Genomic DNA, 23,094 nt, shown 5'->3' with positions numbered 1-23,094 from the left:
CAACGATGAATAGTTGTGGTGAAGGGAAAAAAAAGTCTTATCGGCGTCACGGCCGGCGAGGGCATTGCACGGGGCAGCCAAATGGGAGGTGCTTTATAATGAATATTAAAGACAGGCTTCGCAGGTTGGGAATTGGAACTCCAGTGGCACATTAACTCTGTCTTGCATGCAGTGGCATACTGATCTGTTCTATTATTTGCCCAGCCTGCTGAAGACCAGACACGTTTCCAATTCCTACACTGCAGCAGGTTTGTTTGTTTGTGTGTGTGTGTGTGTGTGTGTGTGTGTGTATGTGTGTGTGTGTGTGTGTGTGAGCGCGTGTGGTACTCACCCACTTTGGCACTGTGCTTTGGGGTGTGAAGCTGAGGTTGGAGCCACGTGGAGGAGGCTGAACCTCGGCCCTGTCAGAAGACCCTGCTGGATCCGACACTGAAGGCACCAGTTTCCTCTCTGGCGGAGTGGACATAACGCACAAAGGGCAAAACAGTGAGTGTTGCATACTGCCTTGCTTCTCATTTCGTGGTTAAATCCTCATTTTAGGCACAGAAATAAGTATCCTTTACAAATGCACCAGTCAAAACTGGTGGCGCTGTGGTCTCCCCCTGCTACCTGGGTTTTGCACCGAGTCGATGGTGATCTTGTAGTTTGCTTTGCTGGCACTGAGTCCAGCCATGACGTCTTCGATCCTCCACAGCTCACGTTTCATCTCGGCTTTCTCCAGCTGCGGTGAAATACAGATATAGCATGGCGGTTTCACATGGCAATCGGAAATGGAAATCCTGACCCTGATCGAGCTGAAAGTCAGCGCAGATCCGCCGCCTCGGACAACAAGACAACGTCTTCCAGTTCTATTTGGACCCGACTGACAAGACGGCTTTTCCGGAGCACGTCGATAAACATTATCATTTATTTTAAGATTACGATAGCTACATTACGGCCATTGCGGGACGTTTAAGGTTCTGTGATGAAAACGTTTCGGACTGGAGACCAGCTCAGTCCCAGGCGCAGAGCAGCTCTGACCTGAGAGGTGGTGCTGTGGTTCATGTGGGCCTGCAGTGCCGTCCTCAGCTGCTCCACAGAACCCTCCAGAGTGTTGTATTCTTCCCAGGCTCGGGCCATTTCCTGAGGCACGCAGCATAAAGACATACACATAGTTGTAGGATAATATTAATCCGGAATGCTTATCCACATACAAAAACACGCACAATATGCAACGCACACACACACACACACACACACACACACACACACACACACACATCCACCCAGGCTTACGGTGGAGACGCGGGAGATCTGGGCCCTGATGGTCACCAGGTCCTCCTGCAGCAGCCTCTGCTGGTAGGCGATCTTCTGCGTGTGGGCCGGCTGCTCCTGGTACTGCTCCATCTGCTGGTGGGACATGTCCAGCACGCTCTCCAACTTGTCCTGTGGGTGTCACAAGTCAGGTGTCAAAGGTCAGAGGTCAGACAGCAGCGCCTCACGAGAGCCACATACTGCATGGGTAGCTGCATCCTCGAGGGATGTGAATATGAGAGGAAAGACTATAGCTGCTTTTCACACCTGAACTCAGAGTCGCCCTTTCACACATGGAGCACACAACCAGAGATTGTCAGTGTCAGACGTGTTTACACTTACCTGGAAATAATCAGTTTGGTTTAGACAAGGGGCGGAGCCTGGGTAGAGCGTGCAGGAGGCAGGATGTGACGCAATGATGCAGCGGAGTTTAAGCACACCCAAGATGGCGGACAAGGCTACCGACTTACCTTTTTTGGCGTCGATACTCCATGAATTTGGACGTATCCGCAATATAAACGAAAGAGTGGAAAGGAATATAAAGGAGAGCAGAAGGGACTACGAAGCCGCTATGCCCTGTGCACGAAGATCCGCATGAAGGTAAATAACTGGCGCATGATAGAGACGTTGTCAACATGCGACACGCCCACTCGCTCACTGTGAATGCTCCAGACAATCACCTGCTCTGTTCACCCATACCGCTCAATCGGACATTAGGCAGACTTTGTATTAAGGCGCTGGTTTGGTAAAGTCCGGTTAATGTCCGGTCCAAATCATTTTGGAACGGACATTTGCGTTCACACATGATACTCCTCCGGGTAATGTCTGGATAATTTCAGGGTCGCAGTGCATGTGTGAAAGCAGCTTATGAGTCATTGGCCCAAAACTACTAGTATGCCATCAATAATTCAACTGCACACACAGTATTAAATCCACTCTACAAATATTGTAATAAGCTTCAGAAAATATAGCTCCATGAATATAAAGGATTTAACATATGAAAAGTTCAACACACTTGACACAGGCTGAGTGCAACTGGGCTCACACCCAGAATTGAAGGACTTCCATGTGAAAGTTAATTTACAATACGCCGCCATTCAAGCATCGAAATGCCCGCTCACAAATGTAAGTATTGTTTGTATGGAACATGTACATTAAGTACCTGAAGTTCATTACATACAGAAACGTTGCAAAATTCATCATGTGTTTAGCAGATGCAAAGATATGTTGATCTATGACACAAACCAGATGTTTGGACATCCGTCTCCAGTAAGGCCAAACATCCAATTCTAAAATATATCTGGTACAGGCAGCCTTGTTATCACGCATGGAAACATTGTTGCTGCCAGGGCATTTCAATTGACTTTGAATGTTACCCCGATCTGAGTTACATAACTCAAGTCACACTTGAGTTACAAAATGACATCAACGTTTTTAAAGCTGTAGATGGCAGCGGCCCCATGGGAAGGTGTACCTTGTCCTCCTTCAGGGAGCTGATCCTGGCCTCCAACTCCTTCAGGGTCTTGTCTTTCTCACACAGGCGACTCAGCTTCACCTGCAGGGGGGAAAGCACAGGACGCAGCAGGGAGGAAACTCCATCAACCAGAAGAAACAATGTGAATGGGACCTCTGCTTTTAAAGGCTCCCTGTGCGTGAACGTGTGTGTGTGTGTGTGTGTGTGTGTGTGTGTGTGTGTGTGTGTGTCTGCGTTTCCTTCGGGAAAAAAAATCTTTCTGGATCTCTGTGTGTTTCCGTGCACCTGCTGTTTATTCAGCTACTTACATATGTGTGTGTGTGTGTGTGTGTGTGTGTGTGTGTGTGTGTGTGTGTGCGTGTGTTAGTGTGTGTGTGTGTGTGTGTGTGTGTGTCTGTGTGTGTGTGTTTGTGAGTGTGTGGAGCAGCCTCATGGATGTGTCTGTGTGACACAAAGCGGCAAGTGTCCCCCAACTCCCCCACCTCATTAGCAGATAATTATTGTGTGTGAGGCCATTATGCAAAGCGAGTGCAACCCACATGGCTCTTTTTGTCACAGTGCTGCGGTGGAAACCGAGTCTCGTTAATTAATCCCCAATTAAACGTGTCAGACATCATGGCAGAGGTTGAATCAATTCGCCTTCTTAGCAAGGGAAAAAAGAAAAAAAAAATGCAATAAAAATAGAACCACTTGAGGGATCCAATAAGCCTCTACAATGTGTATACAGTGTTTATTCAAATAAGCTTTACCCTATATATGGTACATAAATACACTTAATAAAACATTTTGCAGTTTGTCATGTGAATTATTTATCCTGTTATTGTCTTGGTGGTAATGCTGCTTTTCAATTCCATCAAATATTCATCCCAGACATGTATTGCTCTCATGAATTGTTTAAATGCAGTTGTGTGAAAGTGCGTCGTAAAATGTTCACAGGACCCGATCGGGACTCGTTCAGATATCAAACCGAAAGATTTAGGATGTTAAACTATTAACACCTTTTGAAGCTGAACAACCTCATTCACCTGAGAATGTTTGAGGGAAACACAACAAAAAAAAACAAAAAACAACACATTTTATTCTTTGCAGGGGCCATGTTAGTTCATCTACTCCTTGAACAAAAGTTTATTCCTGGGTATAGACGGGGGAGAGAGAAGTGTCGATGTACTCACGTCCACGTCACTTTCTGCCACCTTGACTGGTTTCCCCGACTCCTTCAGGCTCTGACTGGCCACCACCTAGAGGTCGGAGCAGGAATCTGTTCAAATGCTGCTCGCGTGGCTTTGCGTCACGGACAGAAAAAAAAGGATTTTGAGGCGCGGAATCCATGGATTCCCCGCCTCAATACGCAATCAATATTCAATTCGAAGGCTGACAAAATTACAAATGTCACTTCCTAAGAAAGAGGATTAAGAGTATTTACAAAATAATGTAAGACAAAATGTGGACAACGACCTGAACAGTGTTTTACTGGGGATACTGACAGGGTTGTACGGTGTTAACTTAATACAACAAGCAGATTCTACTCAATGCCAAATCACACGTTATGAATAAATACACAAAATAGCACATGGGGCAAACTAAGGTTGAAGGTAAACATGTGCATATCTCGCACCTGAAATTTTCAACTTAGACATGTTCTCAAGGACAACGACAACAGAAAGGAGGAAACGTGCCACAATAGAGCCCTGTGGTATGCTCCAGCGTTTCGGAGACAATGGTGGAAGCAGCTGCTTTTCAACCACAGCCACAGCCACAGCACATGCACTGCTGAGCCATCCCATGCCCACTAGACAGCCACATGGGGGTAGGGGTCAAAGGTCAGAGGTCCAATGCCAGTTGAGCCATGGACGAGATGCTATAAGCAATGGGATGGACTTTCAGAACACAGGCATGGAAACGAGACTCTAAACACACACACACGCACGCACACGCACCCGCACAGGTCTGCGTGCACACACACACACACACCCACACACACAAGCACTCTCAGTCACGGGCTCACGCAGTGTGCATAAATGCAGACATACTCTAAAATACTGGAAGACACGCACCAGCACAAGAAAACACATACACAGACACACAGACCTATACACACACACACACACACACACACACACACACACACACACACACACACACACACACACAGAGCTTACGTTCATCAGGGGCCTGAGAGGCCCAGCAGTGCAGTGCAGTAGTATACTGTGAACTGCAAGGATCAGGGGCTCTAGAGCTCTGATCTGGGAGTCAAAACCACAGAGACACAGAGGCGCCGTCACAAAATGGCAGCTGCTTTTAGCGAGTTGTAGAATGGCTGCCTCTAAAACCATGCAGGAACTAGCTGCTTACACTGCCATGTAAACAATCTACAGCAATTTCGATGATTTCATTTCAAACCGTTCAGCCGGCGCAGATGACATCCACAACTCACTGATATTGTCGAATTAGAACGTTAGACTTGGATCTCACAACATAACACAGAAAGCTATTAGTGTAAGAGCTTGAGCGGGAGCCATTTTCTCAGATTAGAGAGGGGGGGGGGGGGCAGAGTCGTAGAACTGTGAGTGGGAGCAGCAAAACGAAACGGGGTGGAAAAGGGGAAAATCAAGTCTCTTCGTCTTTGTCTCCCACCTTCAAGTCCAGGTATTCCAAATCCTTCTTCAGCTGCAGGTAGGTGTCATCGGCCTACAAAGCCAGAGGTGATAAACAGATTATCAAGGGCTCACGACACGGCAGGAAATATCTGAGCAATTTCATTGGGCGAACATTGCACAGCCGAAAATTGGATAACTACTTATTATCAGACTTTGGGCAATGACTGGGAGGAGGTAAATTGCCCAAAATAATTCCAGATTATATTTGTCATTTTTAGGGCATGTTGAAATTGCCCTGAAAGTTACTGCATGTTACACCAGCCCAACATTATTGACTTGTTTCCACGCTGATTATAAACGTGACCGTTGTTCAACGTCCTAACAGCGGTCACTGATAAAATCATGTGTGCACACATGCTGACACATGCACAACACACACACACACACATGATTTCACACGCACACACACACACACACACACACACAAAAAAAAAAAGCGTTCACGTCTCTGTTTTCAGATGGAGTCGGCGAGGATACAAGCAGGACACCGGATCTGTTGGAAGCTGGCGGCCTCCGCATTCCAAGTCCGAGCCACAGACAGCTCCGGGTCTACCTGTCATCACTCCAACCAAACACCAAAGTGCGGAAAACGGTCCCGAGCCGCGGCACGGACACATCAAAACCACTGAGACACTGCAGAACTCTGACAACACCAATAACAGCACATCCACACCGTCGGTCGCCAGACAGCCGGCCAAAGCATGGAATGGGCTTCATGGGCGCCGGCTCGCAGCGCAACATGCTGTGGAAAGCGTCTCTATCGCCGGTGAACCGAAAATAAGACACAGAAGAGACAAGGACAGTTCCATGACGACAGCCAGCAGATATCCAGATGGACCATGCCCGAAGCCAAACAACTAGAGCGCGAGAACTTTTAGTAGAGGTTGCCAAAGTTAAACAATAACTAGGTATATGACAGATTTAGTTAATTATGTATTATTATTATTATTATTATTATTGTTTAACCAAGAAAAGTTATTTGCACAATATTTAGCATCCTTTATAAATAGATTAGATCTGTATTTTACTACTTCTAGTCTAGTATGTGTTTTACTCTTTAAACAACTAAATAGCTATATTGGAGCAGTTGATGGGAAACTAAATTGGTGTCTGTTATTAACGTTTTGGAGTCGTTTCCATTTTGATTGAAATGGAAATGCATCTTAAAATCGTTAAGTTGTATCTGTTAAGTTAGATTTCAATATGTGCTGTTTCTGACTAGAAGTTTTGTTATTTTAATATATGTGCTGCCAATCTGCTCAATTATCTTAAGCAAACGTGGTTGCATGCCACGTGGTGTCCACCGGGTAGGTATATCATGAGAAGCAAATCTACAAAAACAAACTCAACCTATCCACCTCTGGAGGAGTGGCCTGTAGTTTCCAAATGTAGGACACTTGATCTCTGTCTTATACTCCAGTCCTCTGTCTCTGCCTCGCGGCAACCTCTGCCAGCTCCTGTTTGAAGGCGGCTCCGGCAGGCGTGCCGTAGGGTCCCCCACCTGGATGCTGCAGAGGCCCAACGGAGCCGACAAGCCCGCTGCTCCGAGGTGGGACATGGCCGAGTGTTCTGTGGAGCTGCTGCTGGTGGTGGTGGTGGTGGGCGTGGCGGCGGCGCTGGCAGTGGTGTTGTTGTTTAGCAGGTGGTGCTGGTAGGGTATCTGGGGGGCGTTGAGCCGCTGCAGTTGGGCTAGCGTGTGGTGGCGTGCGGAGGCCATCATGGCCTGGTGGCGGCGCAGCTGAATGAGGAGCAAGGTGAGCTCCTCTGGCTGCGCGGCACCATCACACATTATTACCAACATCAGTACCGAGCGCTGGGAGATTTCAGTGAAACCTCTCCCTTCAAACCAGTGACCCTGTGTTCGCACCAACAGTAGTTTAGCTGTGCACCAGCGCCACTAATTTACTGCCAATTCCAAATCGGACCCATCTTTTAGACATTTTGGTTCATTGGAACATTTGGTTCATGGACAAATAATCCACTTTTCTCTATTTGACAGCTACCATGCCACCATGTGTTAAAATACACATGGTGTGTCTCTGACACAGATACCCACAGATTGTAGTCAAGTCTCATCCATTATAGTTGTGCTTGTGCCCAAGAGGCAATATCATCAATGGTTGTGGAGAAATAAAACACAGGGTAATGCTGGTTGCTGGCAGTGTGAACACTCAGTAACAACGGACAGAGATAAGAGAACTCAACAAGAGAATAAGAATGTAAGATGTATTATGTATAACGTGTATAAGATGGATTATGTATTATGTATAATGTTGTCAGCAGAAAGTTAAAGTCAGAAATATTTTGAAAAAACATGGTATTGGTATTTTTATACTTGGGGGGAGGGGGCTTACCGTTTTGCCATGAAGACTAGGTGCACTGACTGTGTGTGTGATGTAGCCAGCAGTGGGCATTGACCGCCTATCGATGGTGGTCGCCTGCAGATCAAACATTTCACACACGTCATTTGGATTTAGAAAAGTTTTGATTGCATCGTACAAAAAGAAATACGGAACACGATCCAGGCTCACTGAAAGATGCAGAACACTGTGCACCTTTGGTCTGGGTATATTTTTCCAAGAACAAGAACATTTCAGATCATTTCAACTTTCAAACAGATCACGTATACACGGCTTAAAAAAAACAAACGTCTGGATGACGTACAATGTATGAGTCCTTCAATTATTTTTGAATGCCATGCGATCATAAAACATGTGTGATTAAGTGAAAATAAGGCATATCATAGTTGGTGATGTTGGATGTGGTTTTTGGTCGCCAACATGCCAACTCCGGCTCGTGTGCCAAATGCGTCGCCTGCAGCGCCTCGGCCCGGCTTTGAGCCCCAAGGCACTAAGACAATCATTCTGTTTACTAGAGCACAATTCCAACGCCCGCCCAGTTCTGTCAGCGAGAAAGACGCCTCCTCCGTTTGACATTTGGGTCCTTGACGGCACAAGAGTGTCAGTATTCAAAGCCTTAAAACAGCACAAATGACTGGCGAGAGTTAATTAGTTCCGCGATGGCAGACACTAAGAGCGCTGAGAGCGCGGTAGGATAGGGTTCCAGGGAATCCTTCTGCTGTTACACCTCGCACCAAAGGGACGGTGGGTTGTATCGGCCTCTGTGTGCGACCCGGACGCCAGTGTGCGCTCTACCCAACTTCCTTTCTTCTTGACCAACCTATCTTCCTCTCCCTTATCTTATCCTTGCACCACTTCCTAGTCATGTACTGAGGCCACACAGGAATATTTCTCTGTTGTCAGGGCGCTGCACCTTTGGCCTCAAATGCTCCCACGAGCTGCTGATAACGCTGGACGTCTGGGCTAATCCTGCCACGGAATTCCCAGAATGGCACACTGCAGTCTGTTCTGTACAGCCAGTCAGGATAATGTCTGACGAGATCTGTCACAATTATACATCGCCTCATCGCCACAATTATTTATTATTATTTCCATCAGAAAAGGCCAATATTGGGCCAATGATAAAAGTGTTGCGATAAATAAAATGTAAATGATGTGTGTTTCCCTCAGTTGGAAACTGTAATGTTTTCAATGTTCAATGTCAAAAAATTAATATTTTTCATGAGCTTGATTAATTTTAATACACTGTTATAAGGGTATACAATGATATTACAAAAGACACAATTAAATTGTTAATCACCATTATTTGTATGGCAATTGGCACCTCAAATGTCATGATGGTGACAGCCCTGTGTCCCTCCTCTCACCTTGAGCAGTTGTGACTTGGCGCGTCGCGGGGATGCGGCGATGGGGATGTCCAGTGCCGACCTGTCCCCCGTGGGCTTCACCGTCACCCGTTCGGCGGGTGTGTGTGGCCTCCGCAAGGGTGACATGATCCTGCCTGTGCCCGGTGGGGGGATGTCTGCGCTGGAGGGCGGCACGGACACGCAGCGGGGATGCCCCTCAGAGTCCGACTTGGGGGCCAAGGAGGTGGGCGGCACGGTGGAGGGGGGGCGCGGGCCGTATGGGTAGTCTGGGGCTGGGGTGTAGAGCGGCGCGGTGGGGCTGCCGTGGCGGAACTGGTGGCGCTGCTGCCACTCGTACAGCTGCCACACGGTGCCTCCCCCCGGGCCGCTCGGCTCCGGCGTCAGGCGGAAGTGGCTGAGGCGGTCCTGGGCATACTTGTACTCCCCAATGCGGGCCACCGGTGGGGGGCTGGGTCGGGGGGTCTTTGGCAGGGTCTGGTGGGTCTCCCCAGAGGAGAACTTTGGATGAGTGGGAGAGGAACGCCGGGGAAGTGTGTTGTCTCTGGACGGAGGGCTGTGAGGAAGAAGCAGCAGGACACTCAAGGAATGTGTTTATCTATCAGGTCTTAGGTGGTATTGTGATGCTGGAATTATTGTGATTCCATATTGTAACTAATTGAAATTTTTGTTTACTTTTGAGACTACACCGTGAAAAACGTACTAATTCATTTTCACAAAGAGAATTATTGTTCTCCGCTATTATTATCAATAGACTATTACACCATTATTGCAATACCGCTCTCATCCTTTTGAAAAGAAGCCCAGAGAGGCTGCGTCTCTCCCTAGACCAGAGTGATGGAACTGAGGACCACTAGAGGGAACTGTGTGCTAATATGAAAACCCTGTCATCAACAGAGCCTGTTTACTTTGCATGTCGTTATGTGTGTTTGCCTGTCGGACTGCATTGAAGCACAGTGAAGATCGGTGGGTCTCTAAATAGTAAAGCACTCAGCGAACATAACATAACATAGGAACCACCATTTTAATGAAAAACGGCAAACCAATCCTCTATGTTCTAGAGGTGTAACAATGGACAATTTGTTCAATTCAATATGATTTTTGATTTTGAGGTCCCGACTCAGAAAATCCCTGCACAGGGTGGAACACTCCATGTTTATGGTTAGTGACCTACCCTTTCTGCTCAGCCCTCTGCACCTTCATCCAGTGCTCCACCTGCTCCAGGGTGCTCCTCCTCTGCACCTGCTGGTGCGGGTCCTTGCAGGACAGTGGGGGGCTCCTCTGGTACGTTCCCGCCCCAATCCCGTTGGGCTCCAGGATGGGGCTGGGCGTGGACACCAGGCCGTTCCGGGTGCAGGAGTTGAAGGGCAGTGTGGACGCGGCCCGTGACGGGGCTCGGGACTGCACCCTGGAGACGGGCGCGGAGGCCGACACGGGGTCGACCTGGGGCAGCATGGAGGGTGCAGGGTTCGTCGGGAGGGAGGTGTGCGTGTCCATTTCCATGGTGATGTGGTGGGATAGGGGCTTCTCCGTGTCGTGGCGAATGGGCTCGAGGAGAACTTCGTGCACAAAGAGCCCGGCGGTCTCAGGGTTGGGGGTCTTGGTGTTGTTGTGGTTGACGTGGTTTGTCTGTGGGACGGCTTTTCGTTCCAACGAGCTCAACTTTTCCGACCTGTCTGTTGGTCTGGGAAGAAAGAAGAAAAGGCTTTCATTTTCACGTCATTCAGTCCTTTTTTTACCCCGCTGACAGTTCCTTCCATCATCACCGTCCTGACAGGTGGCTTTATCCCATCCTTCTCAAGAGGAGGTTCACTCAGTCTTACTTGATAAGTGGCAATTCTGTTTCCCTATTGGGTTTCCCAATTGTGTTTCCCAAATTTGCCATGGACAGTATGTGGAACCTTCTTGAAGTTGTGACCTATAGTTACTGTTCTCTTCCGTTAAACCTTTTGACATCACAGGAAAGAGTAATATGGACAAACATCTCTCACATGCAAGACAAAAAAAGGAAGGTAATTTTAGCAAATGGTAGCTGGTGGGCAGAACCTCTCATAGCAATGAGGTGTGCAGCTTGTAAATGTCATCCCTGGCACCAAGACACACTTGCATGTTAAATTCACTAAAATACTGCACCAAGGACTGAAATAAATGAAGTACAGAAGAAGAAGAAGAAGAAGAAGAAGAAGAAGAAGAAGAAGAAGAAAACCTAAACAGAAGGGATTAGCATTAACCATTAAGTAACCATTAAGTGTTAGACAATAATTTAAGCTTTATCTTAGTTCTTTATTTAGTATTTGACTTATAGCACCTGTCTAGATATATTTCCCAGACATAGTACTTTAGTTGAGGAAACATATTCTACCTATCAGTACAATTTCATGTTTTGTTTTGATTGAATATAATCTCAAATGAGGGTTTTGATTATCTTATATATTTTGGACCACATTTAAGTTTACTTGACCACTCTTAGCCTTAAAGAAAAAAGAAAATAAAAAGAAAATATAAACCTCCTGACAGGATTCAGATTTTCACAGAGAAGCGTAATCTCACTGGGGTTTCCAGTTGGGGAAAAAAAAAAAAAATTGAAGGTTCCTTGAAGCCTGTCAGCGAATTGTGCTGCAATCTGTTCAGGGCCAACAGATTCCCCCAATAATACACTAATAATAAATAGAACCAGAGGCTGCCCAATCAAAGACCACGTTTAACCATGTTGAAATGAAATGTGGAACACAGACTGGCTCAATGCATGATAACAAATATGCTCTTTTTGTGTAATACGCAGATGACCTCATATTGAGTTATATATGCATGTTTATTCAGACGAACTGTCAACGAAACGCAATTGTGCATTCTGCCTTGATGGACGATGATGAGGATGATGGAAGAGAATGCAATTCAGAAAGACATACAATGCAATATAATTTATTGTGGACTGTAATCAATCAACCTCTGTTTTACTCTCTTGCTCAGCCCCTCTCACATCTGCCTTTATGTCTCTCACTCCCACACACCATTTCTACGCCTCCAACAGCGTAAAGATCCGTTTGGTGAGCTCAAACTGGTGCTGAAATTCTCCTTTTAGAATAAATTCCACAGCAATCAGACTATATTAAGCAGGTAATGCAGGAGCTGGCCGTCCTCGTTGGTAAAATTACCATCTACCAGAGGGTCAAGCAAAAGCCTGTGTTTCAAAGTCGTTAAATGTAATTGTTGCATTTATGTGTTAGGATTACACACACACACACACACACACACACACACGTGCACACACACACACGCACACACACACCAACCTCACCAACCTAAGGGCAATGGCTGCTTTGAATAATTGCTGTGTAAAACACTAAGACTTGAAAACCTAGAGAAAACACAATCTGTTCCAAAGTCCCACACTTAAAACCTTAACACTTAAAACAAAATGCCTTTCCTTTCCGTGTCTTACATCTGTCAGAGCACACGGACAGTAAGGACAGGACTGGGTATCGTCAGAACTGAACTGTAATAGATTGTTAATTGGTAAAGCTGTCATGGAGCCATCCAGCTAGTCACGTGACAAGAGCAATCGTTTTGTGGGGATTCTGTGGAATGAGACTAATGTGGAAATACCTAGTAGCAAAGTGGAATCCCTAGTAAAGAACAGTAAGTTCAGAAGCTCATATATATAGCCCTCCTCCCCATCCCCCCTGGTCTCTCCCCCATTTACTCCCAGGGTGGCCCCGCAGTGGGCCCTGATTTTGGGTAGGGATTGGCCAGGGTTTACAGCTTTAACCAGGGAGGCTGGGGAATGCGCTCACAGTCAGTAGGGAAATGTGAGTGTTGCATGGCGTGACGTAGAGGGTTTGTTAGAGGTTACTGCAGGGTTGGAAGCGGTGGAGTCCGCACGGGGGGTCTCCCCAGTCCCATTGATTGCCACCACGGACGATTTTCCGCTAGAGCAGTCGCGGGGCGATATCATAAGTGGGGCCTTTGAGGGGGTGGTTGAAATCAGTGGTATATTGATGCCCCCCAGACGTCGCGCTCGCTCGCTTATTAGGGACAGGTTATATCGAGTGAGCACTCAATCAGGTGAGGAAATAACCCAATTGTTGGTTTTCGTAAAGTCCAAAGTCACGTACACTTCGGGAACTTTACTGGCTGTTGCGTGTCCGTTTAATTCGGACCAGCGTGTACCACCCCCAAACCGATGGCCTGGTGGAGCGGTTCAATAAGAGGCTTGATCGCAAATTTGAACATTGATCGTAAATATGTGCACGACGATAGCTGTAATTGGGATAAATGGTTGGACCCTCTGTTGTTTGCGGTGCGGGAGGTTCCCCAGGCCTCCACGGGATTTTCTCCCTTTAAACTCCTCTTCGGCAGGAGACCCCAGGGGGTGCTCGACCTAATTAAGGAAAAGTAGGAGGAAGGGCCTAGCCCAAGTTAGAATGAAGTTCAGTATGTTATGGACCTGCAAGCCAAACTACACGCTCTTGGGCGTCGGACGGGCTCCCCGGACTAAGACGAGCGGCGGGGGTATTTGGCAGAAGAGGGACCGTGGTTAAGCCGGGGTCTGTGGGTTACAGCGTGGACTTTTTCCTAGTTGTTCTGACTCGGCCCGACCAGCCCGCCGGTACTGATTGGTCGCAGTCGGCTGGGAGAGTTTTCTCATGTGTTGTTTGTCTTACAGTGAGGATCGTGTGGTACAGGATCCACTGTCACACCCTGAGCAATCTGAATTATAATTAATGTTCATGTTTGTCCAGCGAGCCTTTTTGTTGGTTGTTTATGATAAAAACCCTGACGTGTCGGCACCTCACTGCTAGAAAGACTTAGTCCCCCTCACTGTGTTTCACTTCCATCCATGGACAGTTTTAATGTTGATTCCAGTAAAGCAGTTTAACTTCCAATGCCATTGTGACACGGGTAAGTCAGCTCCTCCAGGTTGGGGGTTGGGCTTGGGGTTAACAACCTCACCCTTTAAAAAAAAAGCATGTCACGGAAACGACGAGAGGAAGCCATTCTGGTAAGGAGCAAATGGTGGGGGCTCGTCGCCCAATGGTCCAGAAGGAACGGGAGGAACTAACTAACTAAGCAACTGAACACGTGTCAGTGAACAGAGCTGTTCACAACACACACACACACACACACACACACACACACACACACACACACACACACACATATATATATATATATATATATATATATATATATATATATATATATATATATATATATATATATATATATATATATATATATGCTGTTTATATACTGTATATACACATGCTGTATTTTAGGTATGTGTAAATTAATTGACCAAGGTCCATTAAGTACCTGGTGTGTGTGTGTGTGTGTGTGTGTGAGTGTGTGTCCACTGTTACCTGATGATTGTGTCTGTGAGGCTGTGCATCAGCGCTGCCTGGTTCATGGCTTTCAGCCAGCTGTTCATGTCCTCCTGCGTGTCAGCGCTGAAGTAGTACGTCCGCATGCCACCGTGCTCCGCCTGCGAGCCAATCACAGAGCTCTGCTTGTAAATGTACGAGCGCATACCTGTGTGGCTTGCCTATAGGGAGAGAGAGGAGGCGGGGTCAGTGGCACAGTCACAGAATTTGACAGATCCTAGATAGGGCATCCAGTCCGGTATATACAGCGGGTGAGTGTGAGGTGAACCTCAGCTTTCACCAAAACAGAACCAGGGGTATTCCATGCTGTCAACAACAAGACACATACAGTAGCAACCGACCAATACAGGGAGACTAAATGGAAGAAGCCAGCCAATAGAAACACAGGGACAGAAACAAAGGCCAGTTACAGTAAGAACAACAACATAGCCACAGCTTTGACCGGTGAGGGACAGATACACCAGTAATACAGACAAAAAGAAACACGGGGTCGTCACAGAGGGAGGGAATGTCCAACCATGTCGAAATGCCACAGGAAGACAGACGGTGGGACAAACCTCCTCTGATTCTAACACTCAGCCTGGGCAACTACAGGGAAAATGTTAAAGAACAACGGGGAGAGCGAAAGGAACTGAAGGAGATAGAAAGAAGAGACGGAGAGAAATAGATAAAAAGATATTTTATCATCTTGCAGGAAAAAAATGATTGTTAAGCTGTTAAAATTAGCTGCAAAGGGTAATAGGTAAAAGCAAAGAATTAATTACAGTTTAAAATATATATTTTTCCCGTCTCTATGGCTTGGTAATGTTAGGAAAAAATCTCAAATCTAAAAGTGTAGAGTCTAAAATAGGTAAAATAGGAAGGCAAATGGACTCAGTTAAAAACTCAAGTTAGGAACTTGATCTTGGGGAAAGTTGCCCCTTTGATGAGGTGTTTGCAGTGTGATTAAATGAAAGCTTTTGACAGGTCCATTTAGCCGCCTGATGGATATGCCACTCTGAAGGCACACTAGAAAAAGGCTTTCATTCAGCAGATCTAACAAGCTGCCAGAGGAATTCAAAGACACATTCAGAAGAATCTCACCTTAAAAAAACAACAACAACAAAAAGCTCTCGCTCTCAGCTTGAAGAAAGGGACAAAGGGGCTAAAATATGGCCTTGTGTCAGAGACAGCCTTGAGGTGTATCAGCAAGATCTTCATGTTATGCATCAGTATTTCCTCAAACGGATTATTTTTGTGTTTAAATAATGCCAGCTCATGAGGGAATCTGGCGGCATCACAGACCAACACAGTCACAGTCAAATTCCTGCCCTGGGAAATAACAGACTTAACACGAAGGGAATCAATACCTGTTGTTACTCCGGAAGAGAGGTACAAGGGTCTCTGACAGTATCTACCGCTACTGTGGCGCCGCCTCTTGCGGCCGCCTGCGCGAGCAGCGCGTGTCGATTACGCACATTTGAGTATTTTTCGAGCTTATAGAGCTTGTGCGTAACCACCGGGTGTCATGACATTTCACTGCATATATGTATGACCGTATGTGTATGTATGTGACAAATAATCTCTTGAACTTGAACTCTACCCGGATACGGAAATAAACAAAACATCAAAAATATGCCATGTGATTTGAATTTTTTTTTCCCGATACATAGATGTAGTAGGCCACGACATTTAGTCCAATATGTGATATGTGCCAATTAATGAGAGTATGTACAGCTAATGCATGCACATCATAAGTTACTAAAGCCCTACATCTTCCCTTTGTGGAATACATCTATTAAATTGTGTATGTGGGATAATTAAGGGTTCAGTGGTGGCATCTTTGCGGGACAACATGGTCATTTGCGAATGATTTCTTCATTTGGTTTATATTAGGGTTTGACCAATATGGGTATTTAAGAGCCGATACCGATATTTGCTCGACTGAGGCTGTCGATACTGATATTTTGTGCCTATATTCAATATCCTTAAATTCAAAAAGTGTAATAATTCCAGGATACTGCTTTTAAACGAAGTATTCATTTATTTATTTATTTATTTATTTATCTTCATAAATAGAATTTGCAAAGAAAATAAAATTGCATTTGCAAAATAAAAGTACATAACAACTGTCATCAGACCATTTCCCTTTTCTTCCCTGAGAGGGACAAAAGAGCAGCTCCACGCAAAAATCCCTGCCCACAGAGCGGTGGTCCCAACTACCGGTCCGAGGCGCGGTGGCTGGGAACCTCTGCGTTGGAAGGAGCGACCATGAAAGTAAAATAAATTAAGATGCTCATCGGATTTTCGTAACAAGCAACCACAGTTTTTAAATTAAGCTCGAAAGAAACACAACCCGCGGAGCCCGAATGGTGTACGCTGACTGCCTCTGTCCCCACTCGCCCTCTGCGGGCGGGCGGGGTTGCACGGAGAGGGAGAGAGAGGAGAGAGGCTGGCTTGGCTTTACCGGAGAAACGGGTTATGTTTTTTAACGCAACATCGAACTATATTGATATAAACGGTATTGTCTCATCCTATATGCTGTTTGAAAATATATCGATGTTCCGTAAAAAGTCTGTATACCGCCCAGCCCTACCGAGGGACGCTTTTTATTATTTTGTATATCAGGGGTTTATGATATCGACTAAGCCGATATCCCATATATAATAAAATGTCAATGTTGGCCCAAAATATCGGAAATACGACAATCGGTCGAAGCCTAATTTCAATTGTGTTTTCATGAGCGGGGACCCTGAAGCATTTCAGCTTGTTTTTCGCAGTGTTACTATGGTAACGATACACAAACCAGCACTCCTCACACTTAGGGTACACACCCGCTCACACCTGCCGTACGTGGGGTGTAGTTTCCTGAATTTTCCTCCGTTGTGTCACGTTTCACAGCTTCGCACACTTAATGTACAGCACAGAATTCAGAATAAAACCCGCAAATATACTGTAATCTTGGCTGTATTCTCGTCGTAAAAACAATCGCAAATTCACACACATGTGGACTCATATATGAGACCACACACAAATATGTGTAGGGATAGACCGCATCTAATGAACCGAGGGTGACAGACTGTTAAACTACACAGCGACCGACTGATGTTCTAACCGTCCAGTAAAGAGAGATACAGGGTTGCCATGCACAGTTGGACTCGTGGTTAAGATACACAAAACAGCTTTTCACACACACACACACACACACACACACACACACACACACACACACACACACACACACACACACACACACACACACACACACACACAGACATGAGCTCTCTGGTTCTCTCACACACACACACAAGCTCACTTTCGGTCACAAGCGCAACCTCTCGCTGTCTCTTACTACTCACACCTCCACCCTCTTCGGTTTTAGCTCCGTCAAAACATCTGTTATCGTCCTCTCACGCTCTCCAACTCTCCAACTCTCCCTCTCTCGAACTCTCTCACGCGCGCACGTGCACACACACACACACACACACACACACACACACACACACACACACAGAGCAGGACGCAGTCTGAAATAAACCCTGTCTCTCTCTTTACTGGAAATGCTGAGCTGGTACTTTAGCTGTGTGAATGTGACCGCCACGAACACAGAGAATGAACAAACAGCCGCCGCCTCTGTATTAATCAACTGGTCAGAAACCGCCAGTGAAAGTAATTGGCGGCATATTGTTTTGCGAATAAGAACTTTCCTTGCATAAAACACATTTACGTAAGCCTTTCTGTTTTTTTTACGTTTGGCATTAAGATACAGGGTTTATTTGTCCTCTTCATGTTGCTCATTTCCATCGAAAAAAACAGCCACAGGGTGCTCATGTTCCAATGTGCAGGAGGCAAAATGCCTTGCAGTGACCCAGGTTTCAAGCTAGCCATCTCCCCCTCTCTCTCTCCACCCCAACGTTTCATTTCTCTCTTCACTGCTATCTATCCATGAAGGCAAAATATAAAAAAAAGAAAAGAAAAATTAAGTGGTAATTTGCCTGTAGCCACAGACAAGTCGAATTTAGGCTTTTTGAACAGGCAGATTAGATTACAACTACTTCCTCTGTATGAAAGAATACATAGAATATAGTCTTTTGCACGATCCTACTCTCTGTCTCCATCTCATCCATCTCTCCATCTCTCCTCTCTCTTTTGATATTCTAATATTAGTCTTCACTATCTGCAGTATGGAAGGCTAACATTGGTGTCAGCTGCTTTCTTCAGAACACAGTCTAACACACACACACACACACACACACACACACACACACACACACACACACGCACGCGCATGCACACACACAAAGACAGACACACACACACACACACAGACACACACGCGCACACACAGACACACACACACACACACACACACACACACACACACACACACAGACACACCCACACACACACACACACACACACACACACACACACACACACACACACACACACACACACACACACACACACACACACACACACACACACACACACACACAGTTTGTTTTTGTCCAGGCACTATTTAAAGGCTCATTGTGCGTTCAAAGATAAGCCCGGGCAGCTTGGGCCTGCAGAGAACCAGATAAGGTACATTCTCATTAAACTATATCCAATAGAAATGTCATTTTTAAACCTTACAAAACAGCAACCAAAGAGATCCAACCGTTTTCCTTTTGAATTCATTGTCTTTGGGTGACATTTTCATGTTTTCAAACCATCTACACAAACGGTTTCATCTACGCAACAGGTCCCAATTTCAATCAAGTTTTTTTTTTTATTGTTATATTTTGTTTTAAATATTAGCTTCTGTACGATCAAAAGGTTGAGAGAAAAGCCATCATTATTATTGTATTTAATTTTATTTATTATTATTATTATTATTATTATTATTATTGCATTTATTTATTTCGCCTTTATCTTTGATAATTATTGTTGATACTGAATACTTTCTTAAAAGTATGTTTCTTCTCTCCTTATTCTCAGAAGTGCAGCAGGAGGCCACATCAGTCCCAACAGAGCAGGGGAAGCTGAAGTAATGGATGAAGAAGAGAGAGAGAGAGAAGCACAGAAACAAACAGGAATACAACAATTTCTGCAACAATCACACAAAGGAGAGGGGAGGAGGCAAGGATAGAGGAGATAGGGGGGACAAGGAAAGGAGAGAAGAGAGGATGGAAGGAGAGGAGGTGAAAGGAGAGAGGAGCGAAGAGAAAGGTGGAAGACGAGCAGCCCGGCCGACAGCAAAGAGAGGAGGAGGAGGCAAAAGGAGGAGGAGCGGTGAAGGGAGGAGAGGGGAGGAGGGGGAGACAAAGGTTGAGAGGGGAGGAAAATAGATGGGGTGAGGCAGGGAGAAAGAAATAGGAAGACAGAGGAAGGGGAAAGAAAGCCAACGTAGGGAAGGGGAGAAAGACAGACGGGAAGCGATAAAGATGCAAAAGGGAGCGGTGGGGCGAGAGAGAGAGAGAGAGAGAGAGAGAGAGAGAGAGAGAGAGAGAGAGAGAACATGACTTCACCAACCAACTGGACGGAACAAAATAACAGAGATCCAAAAAAAACACATCGAGGACACAGCACGCTCAGGCCATGCACGCAGGGACAGGGGGAATATACACGCCCGGCGTATATGCCCCGCTGTCCGGAAGCCACAGCACACCCAGGGAAGACGACGAGGAAAGTACACACCAGGTAAAGGAAGTACCTATTCACGGAGGGAGGGGGGGGTAGGGGGGAGGGGCTGTCGCCGACGCCGCCGCACACACACACACACACTCGTGGAGGCGTGTGCGCGCGTGAGGGGAGTGTCCCAGTCAGGCGGCCGACCGAGGGGGAACAAGAGAAGGAGCAGCGTCAGTGGACCAGGGGGTGGGGGCTGGGATGGGGTGGAGTGACGGTGACGACATACAGTACGAGCACTTTGGGTTTGCCGGACTCGCGTTCAGCGCGGCGGAGACGCAAATGGAGGCTTTCCCCCGGGACGCTGGGGCCGCCGAACCTCGACCTTGTGTTTCCATCACCGGGGGTAAACCCGCGTGATCTGGCGGGGCTGAGAGGAGAGCTGCCGCGCTGAGCTGCATGCATTGGGGGATCTCGCGAGGTAAAAGATCACTCGGGTTGACTCCCAATGATGGAAAAATAAGGTTTTGGTCATTTATTTTTATTTTTTTCTTCTCTCACTGTGACCAGGGAGTAATGTTGTGAGGAATTTGGTCGCGGGTAAAATAAAAGTGAAATTCCGGGAGGATGGCGGCGGCGCTGCAGTGCTAGTGTGTCTTCACTGAAGGAGGACCGGTGAGATCGCTGGTGATGTCTACAGGTTGATTTTCCGCACAACCCCGCAGGTCAGCACCTGTTGCCACGGGCTAGCTCCAGAATTGCCGCAGTAATCAAAGTATCGGCTGAGCAATCGAAAGAACCAGAACTGATTTACACAAACATTGTTTACTAACCTTCCCAAGGGTCCCAGTGTGTGTGTGTGTGTGTTTATGTGTTTGTGCGTGAAGTAGTCTGTGATTAATTAAATTTCTCACAAACACAAAAAATATAATAGAGAAAAGCAAATTAGGGTCAAAAGTTGAGGCCTGAGTCCCTGTCCAACACAAACACACACGGCACAAGCACGCACACGCACACACACACACACACACACACACACACACACACACACACACACACACACAAATGTTCAAAGGCTGAGCTAAGGTCTGAACCAATTTTCGGAGTTGAGATCTGAAAGATTTGAAAACTTCGGAATGAAAATGAGTTCTTAAAATAAGAAGGAAAAATACATTGTTTTTAATCCAACCGTAGCATCAACCGTAGCATGGTGTATTCGGCGGGAAGTGATTTTGGCAGGAGTCTAATCTTTAAACTCTAATCTTTAAGCATCTACCCCAACAAACACAAAAGCGGGCATTCTGAGTCCGTTGTTTTTGAGTTTTTTTAAGTCAAGGTTGTTGGCTTGGAGTTGATGGCTTTTGTTCAGTGGACGGCACATTCTCCATTAAAAAAAAAACCCATCTGCATAATGTATACATATACGTATGTTTATACACATGTTAATTCATTTACATGAATCCATTAAATACTACAGTTATGGTATAGTTAAGTGTTAAAATATACATCAAAATCTGATTGATTCAATGAATCAACAAATGCAATCTAAATGACGTAATGTAATGTAAACAAACTTTATAATCAACAGGAAAATGATGAGGAAAAAAACAAGGTAAGAAAAGTAAATGAAAACATTTCCATCATCAACAAAATGCATCATGGCATATTAGAATCAAGATAAACTGTAATGACATGACAGGTTACGTTATAATGACGCACGGATGCTCAAAGACGCCCTGGAGGCTCAAGGCCAATGAGGACCTTGAATTACCGTCATATCATGTGCCTTTTGGTTGAAGTGTTTTAATCACGCCTGCACGGTTACAATATATTTATGATGTCAGGAAACTGTATTCCACTTTGGATGAAAGTATCAGAAAATAGTTTAAAAGATGTTTCACGTCTGTCCAAAGGGTATTTTACCTTTTGATTGGAGTTAAATGACTATTAACCATTATTGACCAAAGCCTTTTTGGCTCTGCAGTGGCCACTTGCATTCAGAAATCTGATTATCATGAGTGACGATCAGGGCGGACTATCTGTGTCAATGTGGGATTTGTTCACAATTTCCCAACTGACTCGATGAATCGAACCGAGAGGCCACCATGCTGACAATTCTTCTTATTGACAATGATGAAAAGCTGGATGCTTCTTGAATGGCTGCACTATGGCTATTTTTTCCACCCTTTGATGTGCTTTCAAATGCAGCCAAAAACGCAAGAACCTTACAGCTGAAAATGTAGATCCTCTAAATCTCAATACATAGACCTCTATGGCAAATGGTACACATTAGGGATGCACCGATTGTGAAATTCTGGGTCAATACCGATGTTTACGATAACAATTTTGCCGATAGCCGGTGCCGATGTTTTCCAAGTTCCCCCGAACTCAGCATCACTTACAGTTTTCTAAGTTCCAACGAACGCAGCATCACTTACAGTTTTCTAAGTTCCAACCAACGCAGCATCACTTCCTGCTTGGAGCGCTGTAGAGAGGCGTGTCCGCCTCTTCTAAAATCGATCGCGCATGGCGTCGTTCTCTCAGACCGACAAAAAAAATTAAAATCAAAAATGCTAGAACGGGTCGCCAAATATACTTTGGCGGCCGCTAATACACCTGGACGGCCGGCCCCAAGTAAAGCCTATGTGTGGTGTAGGAGCCAAAGCACCTTAGACGTGAGTGTTAGTGTGGGTCAAGTGCTGTTGTTTGCGTTCACATTATACGTTGAAATGTTAGTTACATAGATGACACAGGTTCAAAAGAGAACCGGTAATGATGTTTACCACAGACGCGCCGAGGAAGCCCTTTTTAGTCCTTCCTTCGGTTCCGTTATCCCATATACAAAGTCAATGCACATTTACCGTTTGTGTCCCTACGCAGTTTCCGTAGTCCACGCTATGATTTAAACCCCCTCTGTCCTTCCGGTCCTCCCGTACTTTCTCGCGTACACACTGACAGGAAGACACTGAA

The 23,094-nt window shown here is 45.8% G+C and overlaps 1 protein-coding gene across 1 annotated transcript in view; it reads right to left on the bottom strand.

The window, feature by feature from the left end:
* LOC307231370 (pleckstrin homology domain-containing family A member 7-like) overlaps nt 1-23,094 on the bottom strand; it is a gene marked incomplete at its 5' end in the record, with an annotated part of 129,966 nt that overhangs the window by 9,905 nt on the left and 96,967 nt on the right. The window contains 13 exons of the mRNA XM_080002040.1: nt 332-450; nt 610-721; nt 1,021-1,122; nt 1,276-1,425; nt 2,768-2,848; nt 3,940-4,005; nt 4,927-5,010; nt 5,402-5,455; nt 6,926-7,192; nt 7,779-7,862; nt 9,152-9,704; nt 10,323-10,832; nt 14,512-14,693. Of these exons, the coding sequence (XP_079858166.1) occupies nt 332-450; nt 610-721; nt 1,021-1,122; nt 1,276-1,425; nt 2,768-2,848; nt 3,940-4,005; nt 4,927-5,010; nt 5,402-5,455; nt 6,926-7,192; nt 7,779-7,862; nt 9,152-9,704; nt 10,323-10,832; nt 14,512-14,693 (2,364 nt within the window). The remainder of the gene's footprint in view (nt 1-331; nt 451-609; nt 722-1,020; nt 1,123-1,275; nt 1,426-2,767; nt 2,849-3,939; nt 4,006-4,926; nt 5,011-5,401; nt 5,456-6,925; nt 7,193-7,778; nt 7,863-9,151; nt 9,705-10,322; nt 10,833-14,511; nt 14,694-23,094) is intronic.

The sequence above is a fragment of the Zeus faber genome (assembly GCF_960531495.2).
Source record: "Zeus faber genome assembly, chromosome: 6".
Lineage (NCBI taxonomy): Eukaryota > Metazoa > Chordata > Actinopteri > Zeiformes > Zeidae > Zeus > Zeus faber.
The sequence above is the reverse complement of the archived record's forward strand: the minus strand, read 5'-3'. Positions and strand labels throughout refer to the sequence as shown.